Source organism: Anser brachyrhynchus (genome assembly GCF_964034855.1).
Source record: "Anser brachyrhynchus genome assembly, chromosome: 16".
NCBI lineage: Eukaryota > Metazoa > Chordata > Aves > Anseriformes > Anatidae > Anser > Anser brachyrhynchus.
Window position 1 is genome coordinate 10,472,200 of NC_137734.1, and position 23,472 is coordinate 10,495,671.

At 53.6% G+C, this 23,472-nt stretch overlaps 1 protein-coding gene and 1 long non-coding RNA gene across 4 annotated transcripts; one reads left to right on the forward strand and one right to left on the reverse strand.

The window, feature by feature from the left end:
* The first annotated feature begins 5,063 nt into the window (after positions 1-5,063).
* On the forward strand, positions 5,064-22,444 carry PKIG (cAMP-dependent protein kinase inhibitor gamma). 3 transcript variants are annotated; one of them, XM_080557683.1, is made up of 4 exons: positions 5,064-5,691; positions 12,406-12,473; positions 20,227-20,402; positions 21,506-22,444. In XM_080557683.1, the coding sequence occupies exons 3-4, from the start codon at positions 20,252-20,254 to the stop codon at positions 21,583-21,585; spliced, it is 231 nt and encodes a 76-aa protein (XP_080413809.1). In that variant the 5' UTR covers positions 5,064-5,691; positions 12,406-12,473; positions 20,227-20,251; the 3' UTR covers positions 21,586-22,444. The 3 variants fall into 3 exon arrangements, with proteins under 3 accessions (XP_080413809.1, XP_080413808.1, XP_080413807.1); XM_080557682.1 differs by lacking the exon at positions 5,064-5,691 and adding an exon at positions 5,761-7,111; XM_080557681.1 differs by lacking the exon at positions 5,064-5,691 and adding an exon at positions 7,120-7,368.
* Positions 7,455-20,216, reverse strand: LOC308178691. The gene is made up of 2 exons (XR_013939909.1): positions 14,170-20,216; positions 7,455-9,525 (listed from the first exon to the last, which is right to left on the reverse strand). It is a non-coding gene; the product is annotated as an uncharacterized lncRNA (long non-coding RNA).
* Positions 22,445-23,472: the final 1,028 nt, after the last annotated feature.

The window sequence follows — 23,472 nt, forward strand, 5'->3', positions numbered from 1 at the left end:
ATGCTATAAACTTCCTCTCCAGCCCCAGATGAACCATATTCTCTGCGTAGGCAGGTCTTGAGGACAGGCTGTCACCACGCAGCGAGCAGTCGTTCCAGGGCAAGCAGGATCACACACTCCTCCCTCCAACCTTTCCGTATCAAGTCTGTGAGGCTTCTCTAATTTTGCATCTTAAATTTACCTAATAAACCAGCCGATTCAAAGTCTTTTTTTTTTCTTTCCTTCCTGCAAATGCAGAAGGGGATCTGTTATTCCATTAATTCTGTTTCTCAGTGTCACACAATGTCTTGTTAGCCAGATATGCAACAGCTCACAGACTTGCTTCCCGGCTTGGTATAGACACTGCAGAGCTGGTGGCCTGCTGCACTCAGCACAGGAGGAGCGTGTTTGGCAGAGCTGCAGGAGAGAGCCGGGATGAACTTCCCATAGCAATGAAGAGGCATAAAGGAATGCTTCTAGGTGCCCAGCTGGCTCCATTCTTGTTCAACTCATCCTTTAAGACTGCTGAGAGTTAATTGTATTAGGAACAATATGTTGCAATGCCTAGAGACCTGGCTAAATACCAACTAACGAGGCATCTTAGTGAAAAGAAATAGGATTTTCCGTCGTGGTTCCTCTGTTTGAACCCTGATTTCTGCAGGAAGGCACACAGAGCTGCTAGGAAGCGCACACCTCTTGCCCAAACGCTGTGCTCTCTCGCTGGTTGCCATAGCAATGGGGAGAGCTGAGGCCATTTGGGTTGTCGTTCCCAAGGCACACGCCAGCGAGGTGCAACAGCCCTGCGCCGAGCCTCAGACACCTTCCAGCAACCACATCCAGCCCGAGGAGGGCAGCTCCCAAAGCGTGGCCGTTTTACAGACACGTAGCTTGTTGTGGAGGTTGCTCCCTTGAAGGAGCCTTTGTAGGATGGCCAAATGTTACCCATATAAAAACAACGGCACGCCTGTCACACCAACGGTTTGCAGCATACGTGGCAGGTCACAAGCACTGCAACCACCTCCGCACGCAGGGGAGAGCTATCGGGCAGCAGAGCGCTTTGAGCAAGGGATAGTTTGGATGGGGACCAACATTTACTTCTCTCTCGGTATTAAAGGGCGAGGAACACTGGAGCAAACCCAGACTTGGGGATCAAATATGACTGACGCCTTTGGACGTAGGCAGGACAGCCTGGATGGCGGGCTTTTACTGAAGGGCCTTCTGCAAGAACTTCTCAAAAGACATCTAACTCAGGATTGTGTGGAGATAAAGTTTTAACATATGACTTGAAAAAGCTGATGTCTATTTAAACACCACTGCTAGATTATTATGATGGGTAATCTGAATAAAGATACTTGATGCTCTATCAGGACAACTTTTACAAAGTTGGAAACGATTACTTTAGAGTTGTTACGAAAAGAAATAACTTAATCCACACAAGTGAGTGACAGCAGGGAACTGTATGGAGACATTAAACTCTCTGCCCCAAAAGCTGTAGCCCTGCATAAAGGTGAAGATTTTACACCAGTTTTACTGTCTCCTGGCAGGTCCCCACATCCCGCCTGCCTCCCTGGAGCCATCATCGTGCCCTGCCCACAGTCAGCAAGCAACAACCAGCTCTTGTCAGTGTGCGGTGGCCACCACCTTGGTCAGGAGCAGGCATACGGCACAGCCCAGGCCTGGGAGCAGGGGCCTGCACGCGGCGCCTCAGTGAAGGCTCCCAGCTCACCAGAGAAACCCTGCTTTTATTTTGTGCGTGCTGTTAGCACGAACAGAATATTTTGTTCCCTGACCAGAACACGGAGCCCTTCCCACAGAGCGCCCTGAACTCCTGCTGCTTTCCGAGCGAGTCACGGGGAAGCTGGCTGCACCTCCCCGCTCGTAGGCCCGGGTCTCCAGAGCAGCTGCACCCGCCGTGCCTGAGGGCACGGGCGCAGGGACGGCTTTACTGAGCTGCTTCAGCACTAGCACTAGTTACACGTACCCCTTCACCAGGCACGGAAAGCAGGGAACTGTGCCAGGAGGGCAGGCTGAAGTCCTTCCTAACCTTAGGTAGGGGGTGAGCGCACGCGGTGAAGCCCGTTGCCTCACCAGAGGATTAACCAGCCGCGTCTGATCCCCCCCACGCGCCAGCAGTGCCCTGCTCACAGCCCTGGAACAAAACCACGTGGAAGCCCGTTGAGCTGGGAGCACGAGTCAGGATCAAAATATTTACAGGGCTTCTGCACATCTGCAGCAGGAATCCTTCTCCGGCTGCCAAACGCTGGGAAAAACTGTAATGGTTGCCTGGGTGGCTCTGGCACATCTTATACAGAGCTGACAGATGACTTTTTCTCATTTATTAGTGTACCCCTTTCCTCTCCAAAAGGGATAATTGCCATTGCCAGCCTAGCCTGCTGCTTATCTTTCTCTAGCTCTTGCATCTAGCAGAAACAGAGGGACAAAAGGAAAAAACAACTGTGTGGGAGCCTTTGAGGAATGCCTGCTTCCCTTGCAGTAAGACCTGAACCTCATACATCCCTCGTTATACCTTCTCATCCCAACAGTCATTTTCAGCCCTTTCTGAATATCTGAACAATCTGGACAAGCAGAATGAACCCATCTAACTAATACTCGCATATTTCCCCCTCCCTGAATATGTCCCTGAGCTGACACAGATGCTGCTATCCACCCCCTGTCACAAACAAGAAAGCTTTGGCCAGCGAGATGATTTTCTGGTGAAGCATGTGCTGGATGCGTGACCTTTGTGGGTTTATACTGAAGAAGCTTCTGGATTCCTTTAGACAAACAAATCCCTTAACAAGCAGGATTTATGCTTGTTCTGTAGTCTTTGTGCTGCTAACCAGCTGCCACGCTTTCTCCTACCAGCAGCAGGTAAAGTGCTTCTTATATAGTGTGCAAGGGAGCTTGTAATGGGCTGTGGGACCCTCACGGGGAAAACATGGCACGAGACGGTGCTGTCACTGCGTGGTCTTGGCTTGCCAGGAGATGTGACTTTGAGACCTTCTTGTATTTGTTGCAGCTGCAGAGAGGTAGCTATCAAGTGACTTAATCTGCAAAGGCCTTTGGCTGGAAGGAATTTTGTAGAAATGAATGATAGGAGGTGCACGGCCAAGATTTGCTTTCCACAAAAGCCTCAAAACAAATTTTGGAGGCTATTTAAAAAAAGGTCTTACTTTCCAAACTGAATGCCTTCCCTAGGGAAAAGGAAAAAAAAGCAAGCCTGGGATGAGGTTCCAATCAGCAATCTAACCAGGGTGAGCCCCTGGAGGTGTCTGGCTCGGCAGACTGAGGAGATAACATCCTGCTGTGGCTGAGAAGGGGGTGGGATGAGTTCTTGGGGTGAAATTGCCCAGGAGCACAGCACAGCCACTCACTTTGCATTGCAAAGCTTTATCATCTCCGCGCAGATTACTGGAGCCAAAAATAGCTGCAGCTTAAAGCAAACAGTTTTTTGAGCGCGCTCTGCCCTGCTGGCACGCCAGCCCGCGCCGAGCCCCTGGTCCAGCCCTGCGTGGCCCCACGCTCCTTGGCGCCAGCCTGGGCTCCGAGCCCCTGGGGGTGCTTCGCTAACGAGCTCAGCCTCGTTAACGCATCTCTGAGTTCCACTTGTTGAGGAACCTTTCTGGGTTAACAACTGTAAAAGCGAAATTGGTCTGAATGTCAAATAATTCACCGAGGCATACTGACACCCACTCTCATCCTTAATCTAAGCAACCTGTCCTTCCTGTGGCAGTTAAAAGGGTGGCTTGTCGCTAACGCTGCTTCTACCTGCCGGTTTCTCTTCTTCTCATGAATGCGAGTACAAGATGTCATTCGAGGGCTTAAGACATAAGCATTTTCCTGAGGGAGCCCAGCACACTGTTGAAATATGTTTTGCATTTTTTGATCCAAAGTTTATTTAAAGTATTTGTTCTGGGGGGTGGAAGTCTGGAAAAAATCAGTTTACCACATTTTTTCCACGTCTAATTTGTGCCATTCCGCATTTCCTTGCGATCTTGATGACATCAAGTGACACAGACAGCTCAGCGCCTGGGAAATGCCATGAAAGTTGCTCTTGCGTGAGGAGGTTTGACGGTACAAGTGAGGGCTGTGGCAGCACGAGCTTCGGAGGGACATGAAGCTCAGGCTGCCAAATGTTCAGGTCAGATCCTACTGTAATGACAGTTTGGCTCCTTTGGCTTCGGAGCCCCTGGACAGTCCTCTGCACCAATGCTTTTTCACGCTGGAACACGCAGAGCACGAGCAGCACTGCAGCGCTGCTCTGGGGATTGATTTCTGTATGTTAGCACCCTTTGGGATACTCTCACCTCATCTGGGGATGTGCCCTACAGGCTTGCTCCTTGTCCCTCTTCCTTTTGGCCACCAGGCGGGTGGTCACCCCGTGGGGCAGCTGCTTGCTCCTCACCGCAGAGCACAGGAGTTGGTACCTGCAGTGTCATGGTCCCACCCCTTCCTTGCGGTGTTGCTCCCCCCAGTGAAAAGCTGCTAACAGCTTAAAAAATAATAAAATAAAAATCACCACAATCCTCTGCAGACCAACTGCACCATCAACACCAGTATAACAGAGCAGAATGAGGCCTGCCGTTGTGCAGGGCGGCAATGGCATCGATGCCATCCCTGAGCCACGCAGGGTGGCAGAGCGTAGAGCAGCTGGATGCAAGAGGCAGCAAGAACATCAGCAAAGAGGAGCAGATTAGTCAGCTGGAGTAAAAGCCATAGGAAAGAACAGAAAGCCACAAAAGGCTGATTGTGGCTTCGTCTGAGTCTGCTCGACACTGCAGCACAGTCTGCCATTCAGAGCGGGCCATGCCAGGCATCTATAACGTCTGCTCTCTATTGTGAGAGGAACTGCATTTATTCCTTTATTCATAGCCCACAGCTCAGGATGAATGCCCTGGGGTGTCTGTGATGCCAAAGCCTCTGGCATCTTGTACAGAGCGATAGGACAAGAGATGGTGAACCTCAGAAGTAGCCAGAAGTTGGGGTGGATTTCCAGAGAAAAATAACAACTTTCATGTAAAAATAGTAAGAATGAATACATCGAAAGCAATGCATTTTTAACCTAATGCGTTAAGATTTCAGCCAAACTGAAAACTATTTGGCATCTCATGGCTTGGTTTTCCCTTGTGGAAAAAAAAAAATGTTCTGTAGAAAACACTGTTTAATCCCAAAGTACATTTTTCTACTTCAGAAGAGTTTTGATGGAAAATGTTAGGCCAGTCCTTGCAGGGATGGTCCTGGACAGTGAGGGCACCGTCAGGACACAGTGCGGGGAGGAAGGAGAGGGCTCTCCTGATGGGTGCTCTAGGGAGGTTGTTCCCAGGACCAGGGAGGTTTGAATATGTCAGACAGTTAGTAGACATCTTATTTATAAAGCTCACGTGCTGTGCTCCTGGATTTCTGAAGTGTTTTGCTATTACCACTCCTACGTGCTGCACGCATTGCTGTCCAGGCAAGGCCCGGCTGCTGGTGTGGCAGCACTCGTATCTTCGCAAGATCTGGCCTCCAGACTCCGCGGTCTGAGTGTCAGCATAAGCACAGCCTTCTGGATTGCTTTCAAATATGAGCTGGAGTAAATGCAGAAAACTTCAGCTCTTCCAAGGCAGCCGAGCTGCCTCCCGAGGCCGCGGCCACCTCGGCACGGGGGCAGAGCCCTCCCAGGCCCTCTTGCCCGGCAGCGCGCCGCAGCCAGCTCCTTGCCATCACCGCCGGGTAAGTAATAATGCATGACCCAAAAGCACTGGGGAGAGATTAGTTTCAGTCAAATGATACATCTCTGGAAATCAAACTGTCTTCCCGAAGCTGGTTTTGAAATAAAATAGAGGAGAATCGAGAGGTGGAGCTATAGGAGGTCAGCATGGCTGCACTAAGCGTGGGGATGTTTTGTTTTATTGAGGTTCTTTCTCCTTCCTCAGCACCCCCTCGTCATCAGGGTGTTTCCTGCACTGCCAGCTGCTTTTGTTGGTATTTTTATCTCTTCCTGCATGCGATGGCAGGGCGTGGGTATCCGCTGTCACCAGCAGCTTGCAGGCACCGATCTCATGGCTGGGATGGGACGGCTGCTCGCCGGGGTGGGCAGCAGGGGGGCAGAAGCACCACTGTCAGGCCTTGTGCTCTGCAAGGTGGCAGCCTTGGAGCAGAGTCCTCCAGCTCACACTGCTCACTGGGCTCTCAGCCCGAAGTTAAACCTTCTGCAGCTCCAGCAGGGACTGGATCAGGTTCCCGGCAAATGCCCTCCAGCCAAGTCATGCCCTCTAAGTCTCCCCTTTACAAAGCTGCAGACGGTAGCACCCTCACAGCAGGGAAAGACGCATCCTCCACTCTGCTGGTGAAGCAATTGGCACTAACGAGCCCTGGTTCCAGGCTGGGCTGCGGGGCAGGATGCCCCAGTCGGGTGCCCACAGATGCCAGCAGGGCTGTGCCAGAGGAGGACAGGCACGACAGCACTGCCATCAGCTGTCTGACTTCTGTCACCCCGAGTCGCCTCCAACGAGGGACACAGGGAAGTGACACCACCCAGGGTGACATTCCTGGGCAGGGCTTCCTCTCCTCCTGGAGCAGCCCGAGTTTGCCAAGAGCCCCCCTGCTGCACTCCACAGCGGGGTGGGCGCAAAGGCAGGTGCTTGGCACGCAGCACTGCCTCGCCATGAAGACCTTCCCCCTTCCCTTCGGATGCTGTCACCAGCTGTGCATTTCACCCCCAAATAAGGCTGTCACAAGGGCAGGTGAGCACAAGCACACTTGAATTTCACCAAAGATACCCCTCAGGAGCCTACAGTGCAAAAGGCACTCCAAAAAGACATGGAGCTATTTCCCTGGGAGGCTCTTCCACCCGGCAAAGCCGCCCTGGTGGTGTCAGGTGTGATGGAGCCCATGGCTTGGCCCCCACGGAGGGGACGAAGGGCACAGGGCAGCTGAGCCGCGCATCCCAGCGATGCACCCGAGACGCCTCGCGGAGCTGCGGGTGCTGCCGGTGACAGGTGGAGCCCGCAGAGGAAGCACCCGGCAGCGAGAGCCACGCATCGAAGGAAGGATGTTCAGGCACATGCAGCTGCCGGGAGATGAGGTTACAACGCAAAGCTAAACAAAGATCTCAGCGAGAAGGAAACGGATCCCTCCTGCCGCCTGTAAGGTAGGAGCCGAGCAGCGGCTGCTTGACATCATCGGGACGAGCATTGGATTACAGCAGGCTGGGACTCACCCGGCGGGGAGCAGAACACGCCCCTCGGCCCCACAAGTGCAACTTCATTTAGCGGCTCCCAGCACAAGGAAGCCGTGAGTCTGGAGCTGGCTGCGGCCAACCTGGCTGGCGGGGCGCGTTTCCAGCCTCGATCCCTCCGGCAGCAGCGGGGCTTTGGGACTCGAGTAGCAGCCGGAGCCGTCGTGCCCGTAAGTGAAGCACGGGGAGCAGGGTGCGAGGGGCAGGATGCTGCCAGGGGCTCGTCCGCGGCTGGGGGCTGCCGATGGGTGGTTTCTTTAAAGGACAGACTTAACTTTTACCTAACGGACTGCCAGCAGCGGGATTTTGCCCCCTGCAAGCTGTAGGCTGAAAAGCAAGGCTGCGTGCCGGCTTTCTGCCGTGCTGGTGGCAGGGAGGTGGCTGTGTTTCACTTTGAAAATCGCGTCGCTCCGTGCTTGCTGCGGAGGGGAGAGCAGCTGTAGCAATCACAAAGGACTGTGGCTCAGTGACCCCCGTGGGGATTTCTGGCCTCCTTTCTGCCATTTGTCCATTTATTTTGAGAAACTGGCCAGACAGGATCCCTTACGACACAGGGGCCACGCTGTGCCTGTCCAGGAGTAGATGCCAGGCTGCGAGACACCGGGCTCCGTGCCCGTGGTGTGGGTTGGGGCCACCCCAAGCCCTGGCGCAGCTGAGAGCCTCACAAACGCGGTGGAAGCAGGCTCGGAGACTCACAGGCATCCAGCTTCCCAAGCAAGTGTTTTAAAAGGCACAGAGTTGGGATAAAAAAAGAACTGCTGTGTGGCGATATTCTCAGGAGGCTTTGAAAATTCCTCCACCTCGGAGCTGCCTGTCGCTCTCCTCTCTCCGGTTTCCCCTAAGCAGCTGGTAGCGAGCAGCAGCGGTGAGCTGGCACACGAGTGCAACGCCTTGGTCCTAGAGGAGCATTTGGGAAGCATTTCCCTTGCATTGGAAGGGGTAAATGCGTTCACGGAACAAGAACCAAGCTTAGCTGTATTCCCAGGAGCAATGCCCCTGGTGGCTGTGACCGTGGGACGAACGAGGAGGACATGCCAGTGCCGGATGAGCAAGAGGTGGCTGTGGTGGGGCAGCTGCAGCAGTGAGGACAGCTCCACGGGGAGCGCGTGGCCAGTGGCAGAGGCCATCAGACACACGCAGCCCTCGGGCTCTGGGCTGTGCTTGCTCATGTGAGGTTGGCGTGCTCCGTTCAGGTGGCTGTGGGACGTGCTTTGGCTTCGTTGACTCTTGGCTGGAACAGGCCACCTTGGAAATGAGGGGCCACCCAACTGAGAAGCCATCACGTGTTTACTGAGATGAGGGACAGTGTCTGGGAAACGAGGATGCATGAAGAGATCCTCTAAGGCTGAATTAATCCATAGCATGGATACAGATTAAATGGCTGTTCACAAACATGGCTACACCAAAGCTTACTGTACCCTGAGCACAGGACAGGGCGCTGGGCTCCATGTCCTCCATGCCATGGACACTTGCCAGAGGGTGAGGACTTGGATGCCCCAAAGAGCTGGAGGCCATTAAAATAAAGCGCACAGGCTGCCAACACAAGTAGCATCATAGTGGATATGCTAAACCCCAAAGATATTCATAGACCTGCATCTTCCAGCTGCTCATTTCTGTACTCACAGTGGCTGATTCTGACCAGGTGTAAAGGCTAAAATGCTGTTTCACTTCCCCATGCTCTTAAACCAAAGAAAAGAGAATTTTGAGCCCACTTGGAAGCCTGCGCACAGACATACAACTCTGCCCCCCAAAACACAGCTATGAAAAACATTTTCCAGGTTGCTAATATTTCCTGGATCTCCCATGTTTCGGGACCAGTTATTGCATTGATCCCTCCAACCTGCCTGGATAGCCAAACACTAGCATCATCCCTGTTTTACTGGGGCCAGGCACAAATCAGGTGTTTTTCCTGGGCTCATACAGGTCTGTAGCAGAACCAGGGGATGAATCTGAAAGTCTATAAAGAACAGCAGAAGCTTCAACACTGCTTTTTATTTGCCTTACTGCACCACCTTGATCTCAATTTTCACGTTCAAAGCCTCAATCTAACTGCTGAGGGTTTCCATCGAGTCACCAGAGCCATACAAACGGAACAATCCAGAAAACAAGTTTTCCAACACAGTACCTGTTCCTTAGAGAGGATGAGAAAGGGGAAAAAAACAAACAACATGCTCCCAGCCAAGCCATAAAGGGAGGTGCTCCCAGCAGCTTACCGGTACCAGCCGGTGTGGTGGGGAGGGTCGGCGGCTGCATGCACTTTGTCCCCAGCTCCTCCCGACGGCAGTGACGGAGACGCGGAGATGTTGCTCCAGGGCTCAGCCTGGGACCTGTAGCACAAGCAGGAAGAGCAGCGGTGGACTATGAACCATTTATTCCCCCGTTTCTAAACTTCCACTGCTTTCAAGCCTGCAGGGCTATGTACTTTGCACCACTCATTTCTGGCTTGCGCTGTGGGTTCCTAAAAGCCTTCCTTCCCGGCACAGCCCCAAGAGGCACAGGGCTCTCTGCCTGGCTCCTCCATGCCTGCACGCTGCTGGCCACAAGCTGCTGCCTCGGGAACTCCCAGGCCAGGACCAAAATGCCAACATTTGTTGATATTGACAGTGATGTAATAAGCCAAACATCCCCACCAGAGCGTCATCAACTTTACTGGAATTACTCTTTCCACAAAGTAATTAGCCAGTGGTGCTCATTGCCTCTAGATATCACTGGCACTCAGTTCAGAAGGCGTTGTATTGGACGCCAGGTTGTTATGTAGGTAACAAAGCTATCCTGGTTGCAGTTATAAGGATATTGCTTTTAAAGGATTATAAAACCTCCTGGTTCAGGGCAATTAGTAACTGATGAAAATATCCCATCACAACTACGAGTCTTCTTGCACCTCTGAGCCAAGGATGCCAGCTGCTGTTGGAGACAGGATACCGAGCTAGACAGTCTTTCAGCCTGCCCCGGGAGGAGCAGTCTCCCATTCTAATCAGTGATGCATTTGGCCTGATGTTTACCCATGAGTCAAGAGCTACGAGAACGACCTTCTGTCTGCTGCCACCACCTTGGTTGAAACCAAAAAAGGATTTCCTCTCTGGATCAAAAGCAACACCAAGACATCTGCTGTATAGAATAGGGCTGAATTCTGCCAAAAAGCACTCCGGGCTTCTTGGAACATGTACTCATTTTGAAGCAGTGCATTTGTTTTGTGTGTTCCTTCTGGGTAACAGCTGAAAAACAGAGTGAGAATCTGGACCTCAAGCAGTGTGTACCATGCTGATGGCAGTGCCCTTGTAATTCACTCCTCACTGGGTGTGGATGCTTAGCTATCCTTTGGACATTTCCACAAGGTCCCTGAATAACACCTCGATGCACTATAAAACCAGACTAGGAAGAGTAAAATATTATTTCAGAAGTTACTTCAGCCCATCCCCATCACCAGCCTCAAGCCCCCGGACCCCCCATGTGGGATGCTGCCTGCCTGTGCACATTGGGTCTTGCAGCTCTGCCCACCCCCACGGCTGGGACAGCCAGCAGAGGATGGAGCAGGGCGCCCACCTGCCGCTCTGCAGGACTCCCCAAGCCCCCAAGGTAGGGCCGTGGGGAAGAAACATCCAGCTGGAGCCAGTGCCGGAGGGATAGAAAGCCAAGACCAGTCGCTGCAGGGCTCCTCTCTCCAAAATCAGCTCTTTTGAGAGAAAACAGGGCTTCCCCAACAGCCCCTCAGGACCAGGATTATTTGGTGATGGCTCTTCTAGTTCAGAGCATGCTCGTTCCAATTTGCTTTAAGCATCTCCTGGCACAGGGCCACAGATTTGAAGAAGTTTTGCAATACACGCGAAGTGCCGGAGGTTTAACTGCTTGGGCTGCATGACATGGGAGCCGGAGTGAGGCAGGAATGCAAAGAGGGGAAATCGAGGATCGAGAATTTCCAAAGCTGGCTTTCTTCCTTCCTGCTTTTGTTAGCCCGGTTGGTGCCCCGAAAGGGCGATGTGTATTCCCAGAGTTGTGGGAATGCTGTTTCTTTTCCTGTCTAGCACTTCCAATAAGTACTTCACTGTAAGTGCAGTAAACACTAACAGAAGTGTATTGTTAAATCCTTGTGCCTTTGCTTGGATACTGCCATGATCTTAATTAGTATTTTCCACTTCTGTAAGCCTGTCATCTGCAGATCTCAAAGCTTTACAAATATTTGAAACATCTAGTGAGGAAAGAGTATTAATAGCTCCATTTAACAGATGGGCAAACTGACACACAAAAGCAGCAAGTGCCCTGTCCTTGAGGCAGGGATGGAGCAGGCGAGCAATCCTCAGCTCCAACAACGAGGCAGTTTTAGAAGTGGGTCAAGGAACGAAGAGGAAGTCTGCAGATCTGTCCTGGTTTGGAAAATGACTGCAGTCAGAGTGGCCCAGAGCCCAGGTGGATGAGGCAGAATTGCTGAATGAGCTACTGCTTGCTTCCTTAAATGGTTAATCTCTTGCTTTTTGTCTGCTAGTATGTGTCCCTGGGACCAAGTTTAAAAAAAAAGCAGTCCATGATGTTCCAAAAAGTCTGAAAGCTGAAACAGCTGCTAAAATAAGCAAGTGTCTTGTTGGCTGGGCTCTGCAGGTCAGGAGATTGCAAGTCATCCACAGATGTTAAGGCCACAGAGGAAATGTCTCTGAGTGGGGCTTAGGGACAAAGGGAGAAGGCACAGCTGTGTGCAGAGAACCAAAGAGCACCAGGCAAACCAAGGCAACTACAAGCACCAGACAAACTTCCCCTTCTTTTCCTCAAAGCAGCTAACATGGAAGTTTCACTTCTTTAAATGGCAGTGGGGCTGCAAACCAGTATTTATTTATACTTTTGTCAGCAGCACCGATCCCCCCAGGCCTCCCTGTGGTGCAGGTCAGGGGACCGAGTGGCTTCGGTTCTTCCCAGCACGCTCAAATCAAGTTGTTGAAAGGAGAAGTAAAACCAAAGGGGACTTCTGTGAGGCCAGGCCACTGGTCAGGCTCTCTCTGCTATTAGACCCAGCAAAGCAAACCACTTCTAATGCAGAAAAACACATGCTGAGAACATTTCTGATGAACACCTGTATCCTGAGGCCTCTCACTGCTCACCAACCCCACGCTCCATCCCCTGTTACAGTCACAGGTGGTGGAAAAAGCTGCTGAGCTTTCTACCTCCTAACGTGAGCATGGACACTGTTTTCTTACATTTATTTTGTTTTCCTTCCCCAGAAGCCAGTGCCCTGCTGTGTATGAAGCTTGTCTGAAGTCATGTCCAGAAGGAAAGTCAACTAACCCAGGTAGGGATGCACACTGCAGACTGATAAGATTTTTATTCACAGGGAAGTATTACATAAACAGGGAAAAGTTTTCTCCTTCCTGTTTTGTAAGAAGTCATTTCACCTCCTCTGTATTCCATATTACTAGCTGCTAGAAAGTTGCTGAGAGGAAACCAATATCCGCAGTTGTGCTGTAATGACTTCCCTGCTGCATTTTCCATACTTTGCAGCCACGCACACACCAAGCCACGTCACGGTGCCAGCTCTCTGGGCAGCCCTAGCATGAGCTGCATAGCACAGCCCCCCAGCGTGGCTGATAGCTCGGGAGGGAGACACCACACACAGATCCTGCCCTTCCTGCAGCCTGCTCCCACATTGCCATGCCAGCTTTGCTCTGCAGATAGGGTCAGCCCAGCAAGATGCAGGGAATCCCCCAGAAGATGCAGGGAACCCCCAGCTCTGAGCCTTTCTGTGACATTTGTGGGAGTGGTGAGCCTGCTGGCTCAGACGATCCTCCCTGTGCTTTCGCTTCCGTGTCTCCTGCTCAGAGCTTCTCAGCCCCACGTCTGGCTGTGCAGGTCACCTTGCTGCTTTCTTTCGTCACTTACAGACTGTTTGCACTGAGCAGGTGTCTGCAGATCTGGCACCAGCACATCTCAGGGCTGGCCGGTGCACTGTCATTCACCCTGCAGGTCCCAGAGCAGCTTACCTATACCCAACGCCTTTCCGTGCATGCTGGAGACACCCCATGTCCTTCTGTGCCCAGGCTGCATTTCAGTAGACCATAAAATATTTGGCAGTTAATTTAATTAGGCACTTTCCCCGCTGAGACTACAGCTTGCAAGGATCTCTCCAAGTACACACACGGTGTTTTGGTGCATCTCGAGCACCACTTCAACTCATGTCAAGATCCCACATCCCTGGTGACTCACGTGCAGGGGACTTACCCTGCCTGCAGCAGGGCTCAGTAGCTGCTACACCTAACACAGATGTACCAGAAATCTCCCCACACCACAGCAATGCTGTGAGGTGGGTGCATGGGGCTCCAGCAAGGCAGCACAGCCAAAGGGGCTGCTGCTTTCAGTGGGTCACAGGAGCCACAGGGTCACACAGAAGGACTCAGCTCAACCAGCTCCTACCAGCTGTTTTTTACTCCTACATTCCCCATTTTAACTGTCAGCAAATCTCCAATAGCAGCAGCCCAGACGCTGACCCTTGTCACTGCTCCCGGGGCAGACTTTCCCCCATTTCCCAAGCAAGCACTACCCCTCTCCTCTGAGTTATGTGAGTGATTTTTCCTCTGTGCAGCAGCACGAGCGAACCAGCCAGGCGAGCCCCAGGGAGCAGAGCTAAGCCCATTTTCGCTAATCAGCCTGCCTCATTCCACAGTGACACTTGTAAGAGCTGCCCTGGTTATTTTTAGGGACCGCTGGGAGCTGCCAGGGCTCTGGCCCCTCAGGAGGCCCCAGGGCTTCTCCCACCCCTCACACCGCACTGAGGGGGAACACACTGCTCAGGTGTGGACGTGACACCCGTGGGGCTGTGTGAGCCTGGATGAGGCAGGGCCAGGCACGTGTGTGCACCACAGCTAGGATCTGCCTTCCTGCAGCGCTTCCACACAGCAGCTAAACTCAGCCCTTCAGACCACAGAACAAGGCCACGCAAGATCTGCTCTTTGTCCCTCTCAACATATAAGTAAAAACCCAGGCCTACATACCTCTGTCTTCACAGAAAGGTTTTCCCACAAACAGAGCTATCCCATCAAGAACTACTGGGGCTTCCCCCCCTCCTTTTATACATACAACAGCAGCTATGCTAGAAAATAGGTCCCAGCTGCATCTCCTCTGGGCTGAGGGAAATCCTCCTCACCTGGGGAGGCCGCAAGGTGCTGGTGTGGTGGGCGAGCATCCCAGGCAGGGGTTGAGGAGGTCACCGTCTCTGAATTCAGTGCCCTGAGGTGCTCAGAAGAGCTGTGGGGCCGTTGGGTAGTTTCCAGCCTTTGGAGGAAATTTGAGGTGAAAGACAGCAGGGACTTTACTTCCAGAGGCCTGGATGGTCTGAAGGGAGGCAGGGGATTTGTGGGGAACCCCGTTACATAGGAACCCACCAAATCGCCCGGCGGTGCTGGGACATCACAAGTGGGGAAAATACAAGGGTCCTCCTAGGACATGACTACAACAGCAGCTGTGAGACTGTTACAGCTGGAGGGTTTAAAGCGTCTGGTCTGTGGTTAGTCTGTTTTGCAGATTCAGCCATTAGCAAATCTTCCACAGCCATGGTTTTGCTCATGTGAAAGTGCATTCACGTACAAAGGCAGCTAAACAAGAAGTGGGGGGAAAAATAAAAATAATGGTGGGTGGAGCCCTCCCCTTGTACTCTTAACAGCTTTGATGGGGTCTCTGTGGGGGACCAAGGAGTGGGGACTCTTGGGGCCAAGGGTGCTTGGATGAAGGGCTTGGGCTCGCCGGTCTGCACAGCGCGGGTGGTGGAGCCGTGTCTGCCTGCACCGGGAGGGGAAAATCAGGGGAGGGCAAGGCCACCGTGTCTTCCGCCTTATGGGTGCTCACTCTGCATGTTGTGGGGCTGCCCCACCCCATCCCATGGCGCTGGGGCTCATCCTGACCAGCCCTGTCTCCCTGAGCCCCGAGGGATGTGTGGCTGCCCGAGGGATGGGGACGGCGGCACCTCGAAGCTGTGGGATGCAGAAAACAAGCTCAACCTGGGAACAAAACACAAATACAACCGCTGTCACGGCAACTGGCTCCAGATGCACGGAGAGACCAATTATTTCCATTAATCAACTTGGTGAGAAGCTGCAGAAGAGGCTTAAAATGCAGATGAGGTCTGGATGCTGCGGGAAGGGAGGAGCCCCAGAAAAGCTCGGTTGCCAAGGAAAAATGTGATTTTTCCCCTCGCGGAGGGCAATTACTGGCATCCTTATGCAGCCACCAACACGGGGCTGGAGCCTGATCCAGGCCAGTGGGGAGATCGGCGCTGAGTAACGCTAACAAAGAAGTGTCATTGTGGGCTGGGGGGGCTGAGCGATCTCCCCCGTTCCCCCACAGAGACACAGAGCAGGGGTCCCCAAGACCAGGCTGGGGATGTGCTGAAGGGCAGGACTGAGGGAGAAGCTAAATGCAAGGGGTGTGAAGTCCTAAGTCCTACAGGAGTCAGGCTAAGCCACATCTTAAATCGGAGGCTAAGCAGTGAGTTACCAGCTCTACAGGCCTCAAGCGATCTTCCTGCCACAAAACAAGGCCAAAGCAACAGATGGGATCTGTTTCACACACTGAGCCTCAATCTCCCTGCTGTGCCTGTTCTTCTGCTTTATGAATGATATTTTTCCACCAAGTCCTAGAGAAGCCTAAAAGCTCTGTTCTTGCAGAATCCCTGCAGTGGAAGGAGACGCCGTGATGTCGGGGTTGGTTGAATTCACTGCATTTAGTGTCAGAGCCAGAGGGTGCAGAGTTACTATGAGGAATCCCACAGCAAAAGCCTTCCAAAAATACCAATGTGACATGCCCAACCTTGGCATTTCTTCACCACCACAGCACAGTGAGGCTTTTCCACGCCGCTCAGCACGTGAGGTGGACACCCGTGCCTTGGCAGGAGATCAGGCTGTTGCCTCTTTTCTCTCCCAGCCATGAAATTGGGGGCCCTGCAGCTCAGAGCACATCAGTTTGGGCAGAGGCAAGGCCACCACCACGTTTCAGAGGATGCAGGCCCAGCAGGAGGGCAGGGGAGCTCTGTGCCATGAGCAGGCCCTGCTGCCAGCCCTACCAGCAGCACCAGGACTGGGCACCCTGCAGGGCTTCCACTGTGTCACCCTGGTTTCTGGCCCTGGATCAAAGCTCCAAGACACGGGGGTCTTGAGCCATAGTGAGGTCTTAAAGGCACTGGCACAGGTCTAAAAATACTCCCTAGCCCTGATAACCCCATTATGGAGCCCTCATCCTTTGGTGTGCAACCTCTCACGCATGTTCCCAGACAAGAGCCAGTGGAAAATTTGCTGAAATTCCAGCTGGAAGCTGTCAGACAGTTGGTGGAAACCCCCTGACCTCAAGTGCTGGCTATTGCCCTGTGGGATTTTTTCCCTCCTGGCTGGATGAGGCTCTCGCAGCAGGGAACCTCGCAGCAGACCGCAGGGAGCACAGAAATCCTGGTGCTGCCGCCTCTGTGCTCTACCAGGCCCCCTCGGCAGCAAACCATCTCATGCTGTAAATATTTTACAAGCCCGGCAGGGCTGTTGAGTGTGTTTTGCTGTTGTTATGGATCTGCCCCCAGTAGGAGAGGGCTAATAATAGTCATGGTACCCAGGAATGAAAGGGCAAGGGGTGCAATGCGGAGATCTCGATGGCACTGTACGTCTCCATGCCCTCGTCCCTGCAGGTTGGTGGTAAAGGGAAGAGAAGCAGGATGCGAAGCCTGAACAGAAAAAAGGGGCAGTATCCCTCTTTGCCTGCTGAACTGCAACACAAAGAAGTTGTTTCACCCCAGAAATGCAGCAAGGTTTAGTTTGGTTTGGGTAAAAGCTTGGCTGGACCTCCAGAAGCTCGTAGGCCAACAGCAGCAGTTAGATCCTCTGGTGTGACACCAGGAGAGCAGGATCCGGCCCTGAGGGCACGGAGCTGTTGGTCCCAACTGCCGCTCACAACGGGCGGTGGGAGCATTGGGGATGTAAGTGTGGGGGACTCCTGCACCTCAGGGCTCCCCGTCCCTGTGCCAGGCCTTGCCGGCTGCCTGTTGTGGTCACCGAGACGTTCCTCAGGTGTCCTAGGGGAGAGCGCGCCCTCGAGGAACGGGGACATTTCTGTGTGGCCCCAGAACCAACGGCAGGCACAGGCCCTGCCCTGCCCAACGCCACGCCTGGGAGCGGGGGAAGCAAGATAGGGCCCAATTCCATCCCGCCCCGTGAAGGGAAGCCGTGTGGGCTCGGGTGGTGCTTCAGGCTCAGTGCTGCAGAGAAACCTGCTGCTGTTTAACCTTCGCGCTTCCTCCCTTCCAGCCTCCCGCTGGGCCGGGCTGGCTCCCCTAAGGGACAAGTATGTCTAAGAAGTGCTCAAAGGTGTCCTGTAGCAGCAGGTGCCACGAGGAGACGTGCAGAAATTGGTCTGACACAGACAGTTTATGCAGTTACTGCGAAGCCCGGTTAGAGGTAGAGCAAAAGCCTGACACGAGCCTGAGGTAAGAGAGGAAGGCTGGGGGCAAGCTCAGCACGGCCATTCTGCCTGCCGGTAGCCCGGGTACACGTGCAGTCTGAAAATAGCTCTTCCTAGCCATGAAAATAGCTCTTCCTAGCTTACAGGTTAACCTAGATGAGGGACAGATGCAGTGTCACGCAAAGGGCTTCCTTTGAAACTGGAGTCCAGGGCTGGGTGTGACTGCAAAAATCCACCCGAGCCCTCCAAGCCATGGGACACAAGCCATGGGACGTATGTCTGCGCTGCGGGTGCATGGCCCTGTGGTGTGTTTAACCCCCCAGGGGTGTTTCCAGGCCGTTGTCCACCTCCCAGTGCTTGCAGTACCTGCGTGCTCGTAGTGACGGGCCTGGGAGCTGTGCTGCAGAGGAGCAGGCAAGGGGGAAATGGGGATTTGGTGCTGGCTTGTCAGTTGGACAGAGGCGGTGAGTTCACCTGAAAAAAGTGCCCTCCTTTCTGGCTCTCTTGCACACTGGAAGGCAGAAGAATCGTTTAACCCTTTAATTTCTTAGCATCCACGCCTTCTGAATGTGTGAAATTCCACCTGGCTGTGAGCAGGGCTCGCTGGTCTGCAGCAGGGAAGGTCAGACCCCCAAGGGCAGAGCCCTCCCGCTCCTCCCGCTGCCCACGAGCTCCCCGGGGAAGGACAGCGAGCCCAGCCGAGGTCTGGCACCAAAACCTGCCCCGAACGCCACGTCCACGCCAGCAGAGCCGAGACCGCCGCGGCTCAGATCTCCCATTTCATTCCAGTCCTCGCAAGATGCTATGGAAAAATAAGCTCGAGCCAAACAGCAGGCTTGGCAGGGCAAGGTTATTTCAGCAAGGCGAGGGAGCTTTAAACTCCGGAGCCTGCCCTGGGGAGCCACTGCTCCACAACCATCCATCCACAGTGACGGCTCCAACTCTGCGGGCAGGAGGGAGGTGGTTCTTTCTTATCACTGGCCGATGCTAACAGATATTTCACTGGCTAAGCCCCACCGAGCTGGTTTGGGCCTGCCAGGAACTGCAGAAAAATCACATCTCGCCCTGAAAATTGAGGCAGTGGCTCCTGGATGCGGGGGCTTCCCGGCGCCCTGGTGGCCATGCGGGCGGGCAGGGACCCCCTGGCCCGGCCTGGGGGAGCTGCAGAGCGGGACAAGAGCCTGGAGCAAGGGGCCGGGACAAGAAGCAAGCGGCCGGCGCTGCGGGAAGCGGCCGCCCCGGCCCCGGTGGCGCTGCGGGGCTCCGCGGGCTGAGCCCGGCGGCAGAGCTCAGCCGCCACCTCCCGGTAGCTTCTGCCCCAGCATCGTCCCCGCTGCTCCCCACGGAGCTGCCGAGCTTCGGTAAGGACTTGGAAGGGGATGGCCGAGCGCTCGCCGTGCCCCAGGATGGGGCGCTTTGCCTGCTGAGGTCCGCCAGCCTCGGCGGTGGAGGCTGCGAGGCTCCCGAGGCTGCGGGTTTGAGGAGCTGGGCTTCCCAGCAGGCTTCCCTGGTAGGAAGATCAGCATTGAGCAGGATCGGTGCAGGAGCTGAACAAACCTCTCAGTGGCACATTGACCCCGAGACACAAAAGCAAGCGAATGCTACAAGTTGCCTTTTTTCCATTAGATGCCGGTGTTCCTGACCGGCACCTCCTCCACGTGGAGGAGCAGGGCGGAAGGCGTCCTTTACAGTGGGCAAAATAAGCCAACTGGTAGCCTCGAACTTCCACGCAGAAAAAAACAAACCGAGTGCCAAACTCAGTGAGCAGGAGAGGGAACCAAGAGCACCAGGTTTACAGCGCCGAGGCAGCATGTGACAGCTAGCTCCGTGCCCGGGCGCCAAGACGCTTGCGGTGCGTTCCCAAAGCTGCTCAGCTCCCTGCACTGTGTGCAGGACAAACGCTGGCAAGTTAAAGCCTCAGCTAAAATGAAAACCAACAGCTTAAACACCCACCAGGCTGGACCAAGAGCTGGCCGGCGGCTTGTGTTCATTGTGAACCTTTCTTTGCACTCTGCGCTTGGCACAGACAGGAGCGAAGGGATCCAAAAACCTCACAGAAAGGTTGATTTTCACATGTTAAAGTGCTTATCGGAAAGCCATCTCACTGAACTCTCTATCAGTTACACGAATGTGACAAACACACCGGTACTGATGTGAAGCACTCACCGGCTCCTGGAGCTTTTGGGTGGCTGCCTGCTGGAGCCCCATTTCTGATTACAAATTCAGGTTGGATCAGCCCCCCCAGTGCGGAGAGCCAAATTCAGCCTTCATTCAAAGCTCCTCGAATGGCATTTGGAGGAGGAAGAAGGGCTTGGGCCAGGCTGATGTCGAGCTGAAATGCTGAGCTTTGAATCCAAGACAGCCTCCGTTCCCCCACCGTGCCGGGGAGCCGAGCGGCAGGCGCGTGGTGTGCGCTGAGAACAAAGCTGGTGACAGCAGAGCCAGCAGCAGGTCGTTACCTGAGATTTCGGTAGCTGCTCCGACTGGGAGCGGAGTTGCAGGGGCTTTTTTTTTTCATGCTGTAATTTACCTGCGTAAAGTCATCTAACCTGGATGCAGCCATGCATCCAGGTTGGCCGAGCATCCTCGACCTCAGAGTTGTGTTTTCTCTGCAGGATTTTGGATGTGCATAGAAATTCAATGGAGGTAGAGTCCAGCACGTACACTGACTTTATTTCCTGCGATCGGGCTGGCCGGAGGAACGCTGTCCACGACATCCAGCGAGATGCAACCACCATCAGCATGCGCAAGCTGACCGAGGACATCAGTGACCTCACCGTCGAAGGGGCAGGTGAGCTGCCGCAGGCACTGGTAGCCACAGCTCGTGGTGCCCAGCCTAGGAGGGCACATCATGAAACGGCAGAAAAGCAAAGTCCCTGGGAGCCAGGCACAACGGGGGGATGCTCAGGGGGAACATCCCATCCCTCCCTGCAGCCAGCAGGAGGCTCACAGGCTGAGGGTCTCTTGCAACCAGCGGGGTGGTCCCTGGGGTCCTGGTGCAAGAACACTGCAGCCAAGGTCCTGGTCCTGTTTTAACAGGATGAGCACCAACCAGCAGCCTTCCTGGGGCAAAGTACACGTCAAAAATACCTTAGGCCTCATAAAAATCATGGGGGTGGGGGCTGTAATTTGCTTTTTCCATTTCTTAATTACCCTTTAAATAGTATTTTGAATAGCAACAGCAGTAATTTTAAGCACCACCAGCCATCTCCATGCCTTTCCCCATAGCCCAGACATGGCAGCATCACCCTGCTCAACGCTGCTGCCCAGCTAGCTGTGGGATGCACGAATGCTCAGCTCTGAGCCTGAGGCTGGGTTCACTAACAAGCAACCAAACACACAGCACAGCTGCAGAGAATAAACTCCTTTCCAGCCCTTTCTCCAAGCTGCACTCTGTAACTATAAAAATGCTTTAAAATGCATTACCCCAGCTGTACCTCTTCAAATATGTCCCTAATAGTACATGTCCGTACACCTGTCTGCAATAAGCACAACCTGGAGCTCATCTAGAGAGAGAACCAGGGTAACTGCCTGGCTGTCCACTTGGAACTTGCCTACACAATTTAGGCAAGGAGAGCTCATCCCTGCTTTGAAAGGGACTGTTGGTTTAGGACTGCTGTATCGATGCACCCTGCAGTCATATAAAATCCTTGCACCGTCCTTTGAGACCTGAGGCACCCTCCCAGCACCACCAGCTACCCTGCTTTGAGAAGGGTTTGTGCTCTGGGAACGTGATGGGACAACCATATACATTTAAGCCAAATATCTGGCCACAGGTAGGTGGCAATAGGGCTTCAGCTAGTGAGCTGAATGAAATCAGCTGTAGCAATGACTGATCCCTTGTGTCCTGAGCACAGCATAACCATGCTTTCCTCCCACTCCTCCCTTCTGCAGACAGCGAAGCACCTAGCACCTCTTCTGAGAGCGACCCTGGAGCACGACCAAAGGAGCAAGAAAACAAACCCTCTCCATGACAGCGTGCAGGGGGCGGGATGGGGCAGCAGGAGGGACTTGCTGTGAATGTAAAACGAGAATTTGCTATTGAATTTGTGGACAAAAGCCAACCTGGACCAGGCAGTTGTCTGTCACACGCCTCTGCAGCAGCCATTTTGTTTAGAGCACCGCAAGATGCTGCACAAGGACTGGTACCTCCAAAAGACTTCTGCTCCCATCCCTAACGATTTAGAGCAACACTGCAGTGTTTGTAGTGACATGAGCCATTCTCAAGATGCCTTAGCTGCAATTTTCCCCTATGGGAAAAAGCGATTTCAGTAATAATATACACACCAGACTTTCCTGTCCAAGGTACCTTCCCACTATTGCAAATTTAGCCTATTATTTATTCCGTTTCCATAGATTAGAAGTTTAGACAATTGGTTTTTCCACACACTGCCCTCATCCTGCATCTCACAGCTGAGCTGGCCTCCGGACTGCCCGTGGGGCCGCTCGCCAGGGCAGGCAGCAGGGGGACCCGGCCGGTCCCGCGCGTCCATGGCCAGCCCCATGCAGCCCCACTGCTGCTGCTCAGCACCAGGAAAGGACCAAAGCACAGCCCTGTGTGGACAAGCTCCACCGAGAGGCCCAGCAGCATCAGCCACAGGCATCTTTTTCTTTGGGTTTTAGCATTTTAAGGTATTGTTAAGGGGAGGGGAGAAACATTTTGCTGTTTTGACTGTTGAAATTCAGGCTTAACTTCGCAAGCTGTTAGCTGAGATTATCTCCGGTAGGATCTCACACCATTCTCTCTTTTAGGAGACATGTTTTGTGTTAAAGATGGTTTGATAAAACTATATAAGCTGTTGGAATAAATAACACAGCCTTCAAGTACTGAAAGTGCTCTGCCTGGATGGTTGTTCTTCCTCCGTTTCACCTTGTAACAGGTTGGGCTGCAAGGAGGTTACACCAGCCTCTAACAGGGAGATAGGGAACTGTATGACAAGAGAGTCCCTTCTGTCTGGGGCTGTGAAACCTCCCCAAACATTTGCAGCCCCCAGTTAGAAGCAGATTTAAAGTTGGGGATGGAGAATGCCAGAAATCTGCCCCGACTTGCCCAGGTTTGCTGCAAGGCAGTGCTTTTCCAGGTTTACTGGAAGCCAAGCAGGGTAAAGCTGGCTTAGGACTTGGCAGAGCAGCTGAGACACCAGAAGAAGAGATGCCGGTGGGAAGAGATGTCCTCAGCACAGCACCAAGCTACAAGGACATCCATCACTCACGTTTCACCCACCCAGCACAGATGATCCCAGCAGAGCTCTGGGAGACGGCTCCAGCCCCACAGGGATCGGTCCTGCAATGGACAGGGCAAGGCAGAGCTGGCCTGAGAAAGCCTCCAGCAGTGACACAGGGACAAGCACCTCCTTGACAGCCTCAGGAAGAACTGAACGTTACAACTTTGAGATTTATCAGAGCAAACAAGGCCATAAATAAGCAGAGAAGTTGCTGCCAGACAGGGGGCGAATTGTCTGTGGGTCTCCAAGAAGCGATGGCTGCGGGACCAGGACAGAGATGGATGTTGCTCCAGCCTGCCCAGGAAACAAGGACTTGGCAGCCAGGTAGAGGCTGCATCTGCTTCCTTGGCAGCCCCACACAAGCTCCCCCCGAGCTGCCTGGATACTATTGCAGCTCTGTTCCCAGACGGCGGCCAAGAGCCTGCTCCCTTTTCCCCGTGCTCAGGGGCAAACAAGCAGGTAGCTCCTGGTCTTGGCTGACAGGCGGTTTGGTCTTCAGGCCCTATTTCCAGCTCTCCTCGCTTCCACCGAGCAGTATTTTTGGCTCAGACACGCACACGAAGCAAGCCGAAAGGCAGTGCAGAGGGACTGTGCACCACGCATGACCTCCAGCAGTCAAGAGAGGGCTAATCTTGG

Coding starts and splice junctions, on each gene's coding strand:
- PKIG (XM_080557683.1), top strand. CDS start 20,252: ATGGAGGTAGAGTCCAGCACGTACACTGACTTTATTTCCTGCGATCGG. Junction 20,403..21,505: donor CCTCACCGTCGAAGGGGCAG/GTGAGCTGCCGC, acceptor TCCCTTCTGCAG/ACAGCGAAGCACCTAGCACC.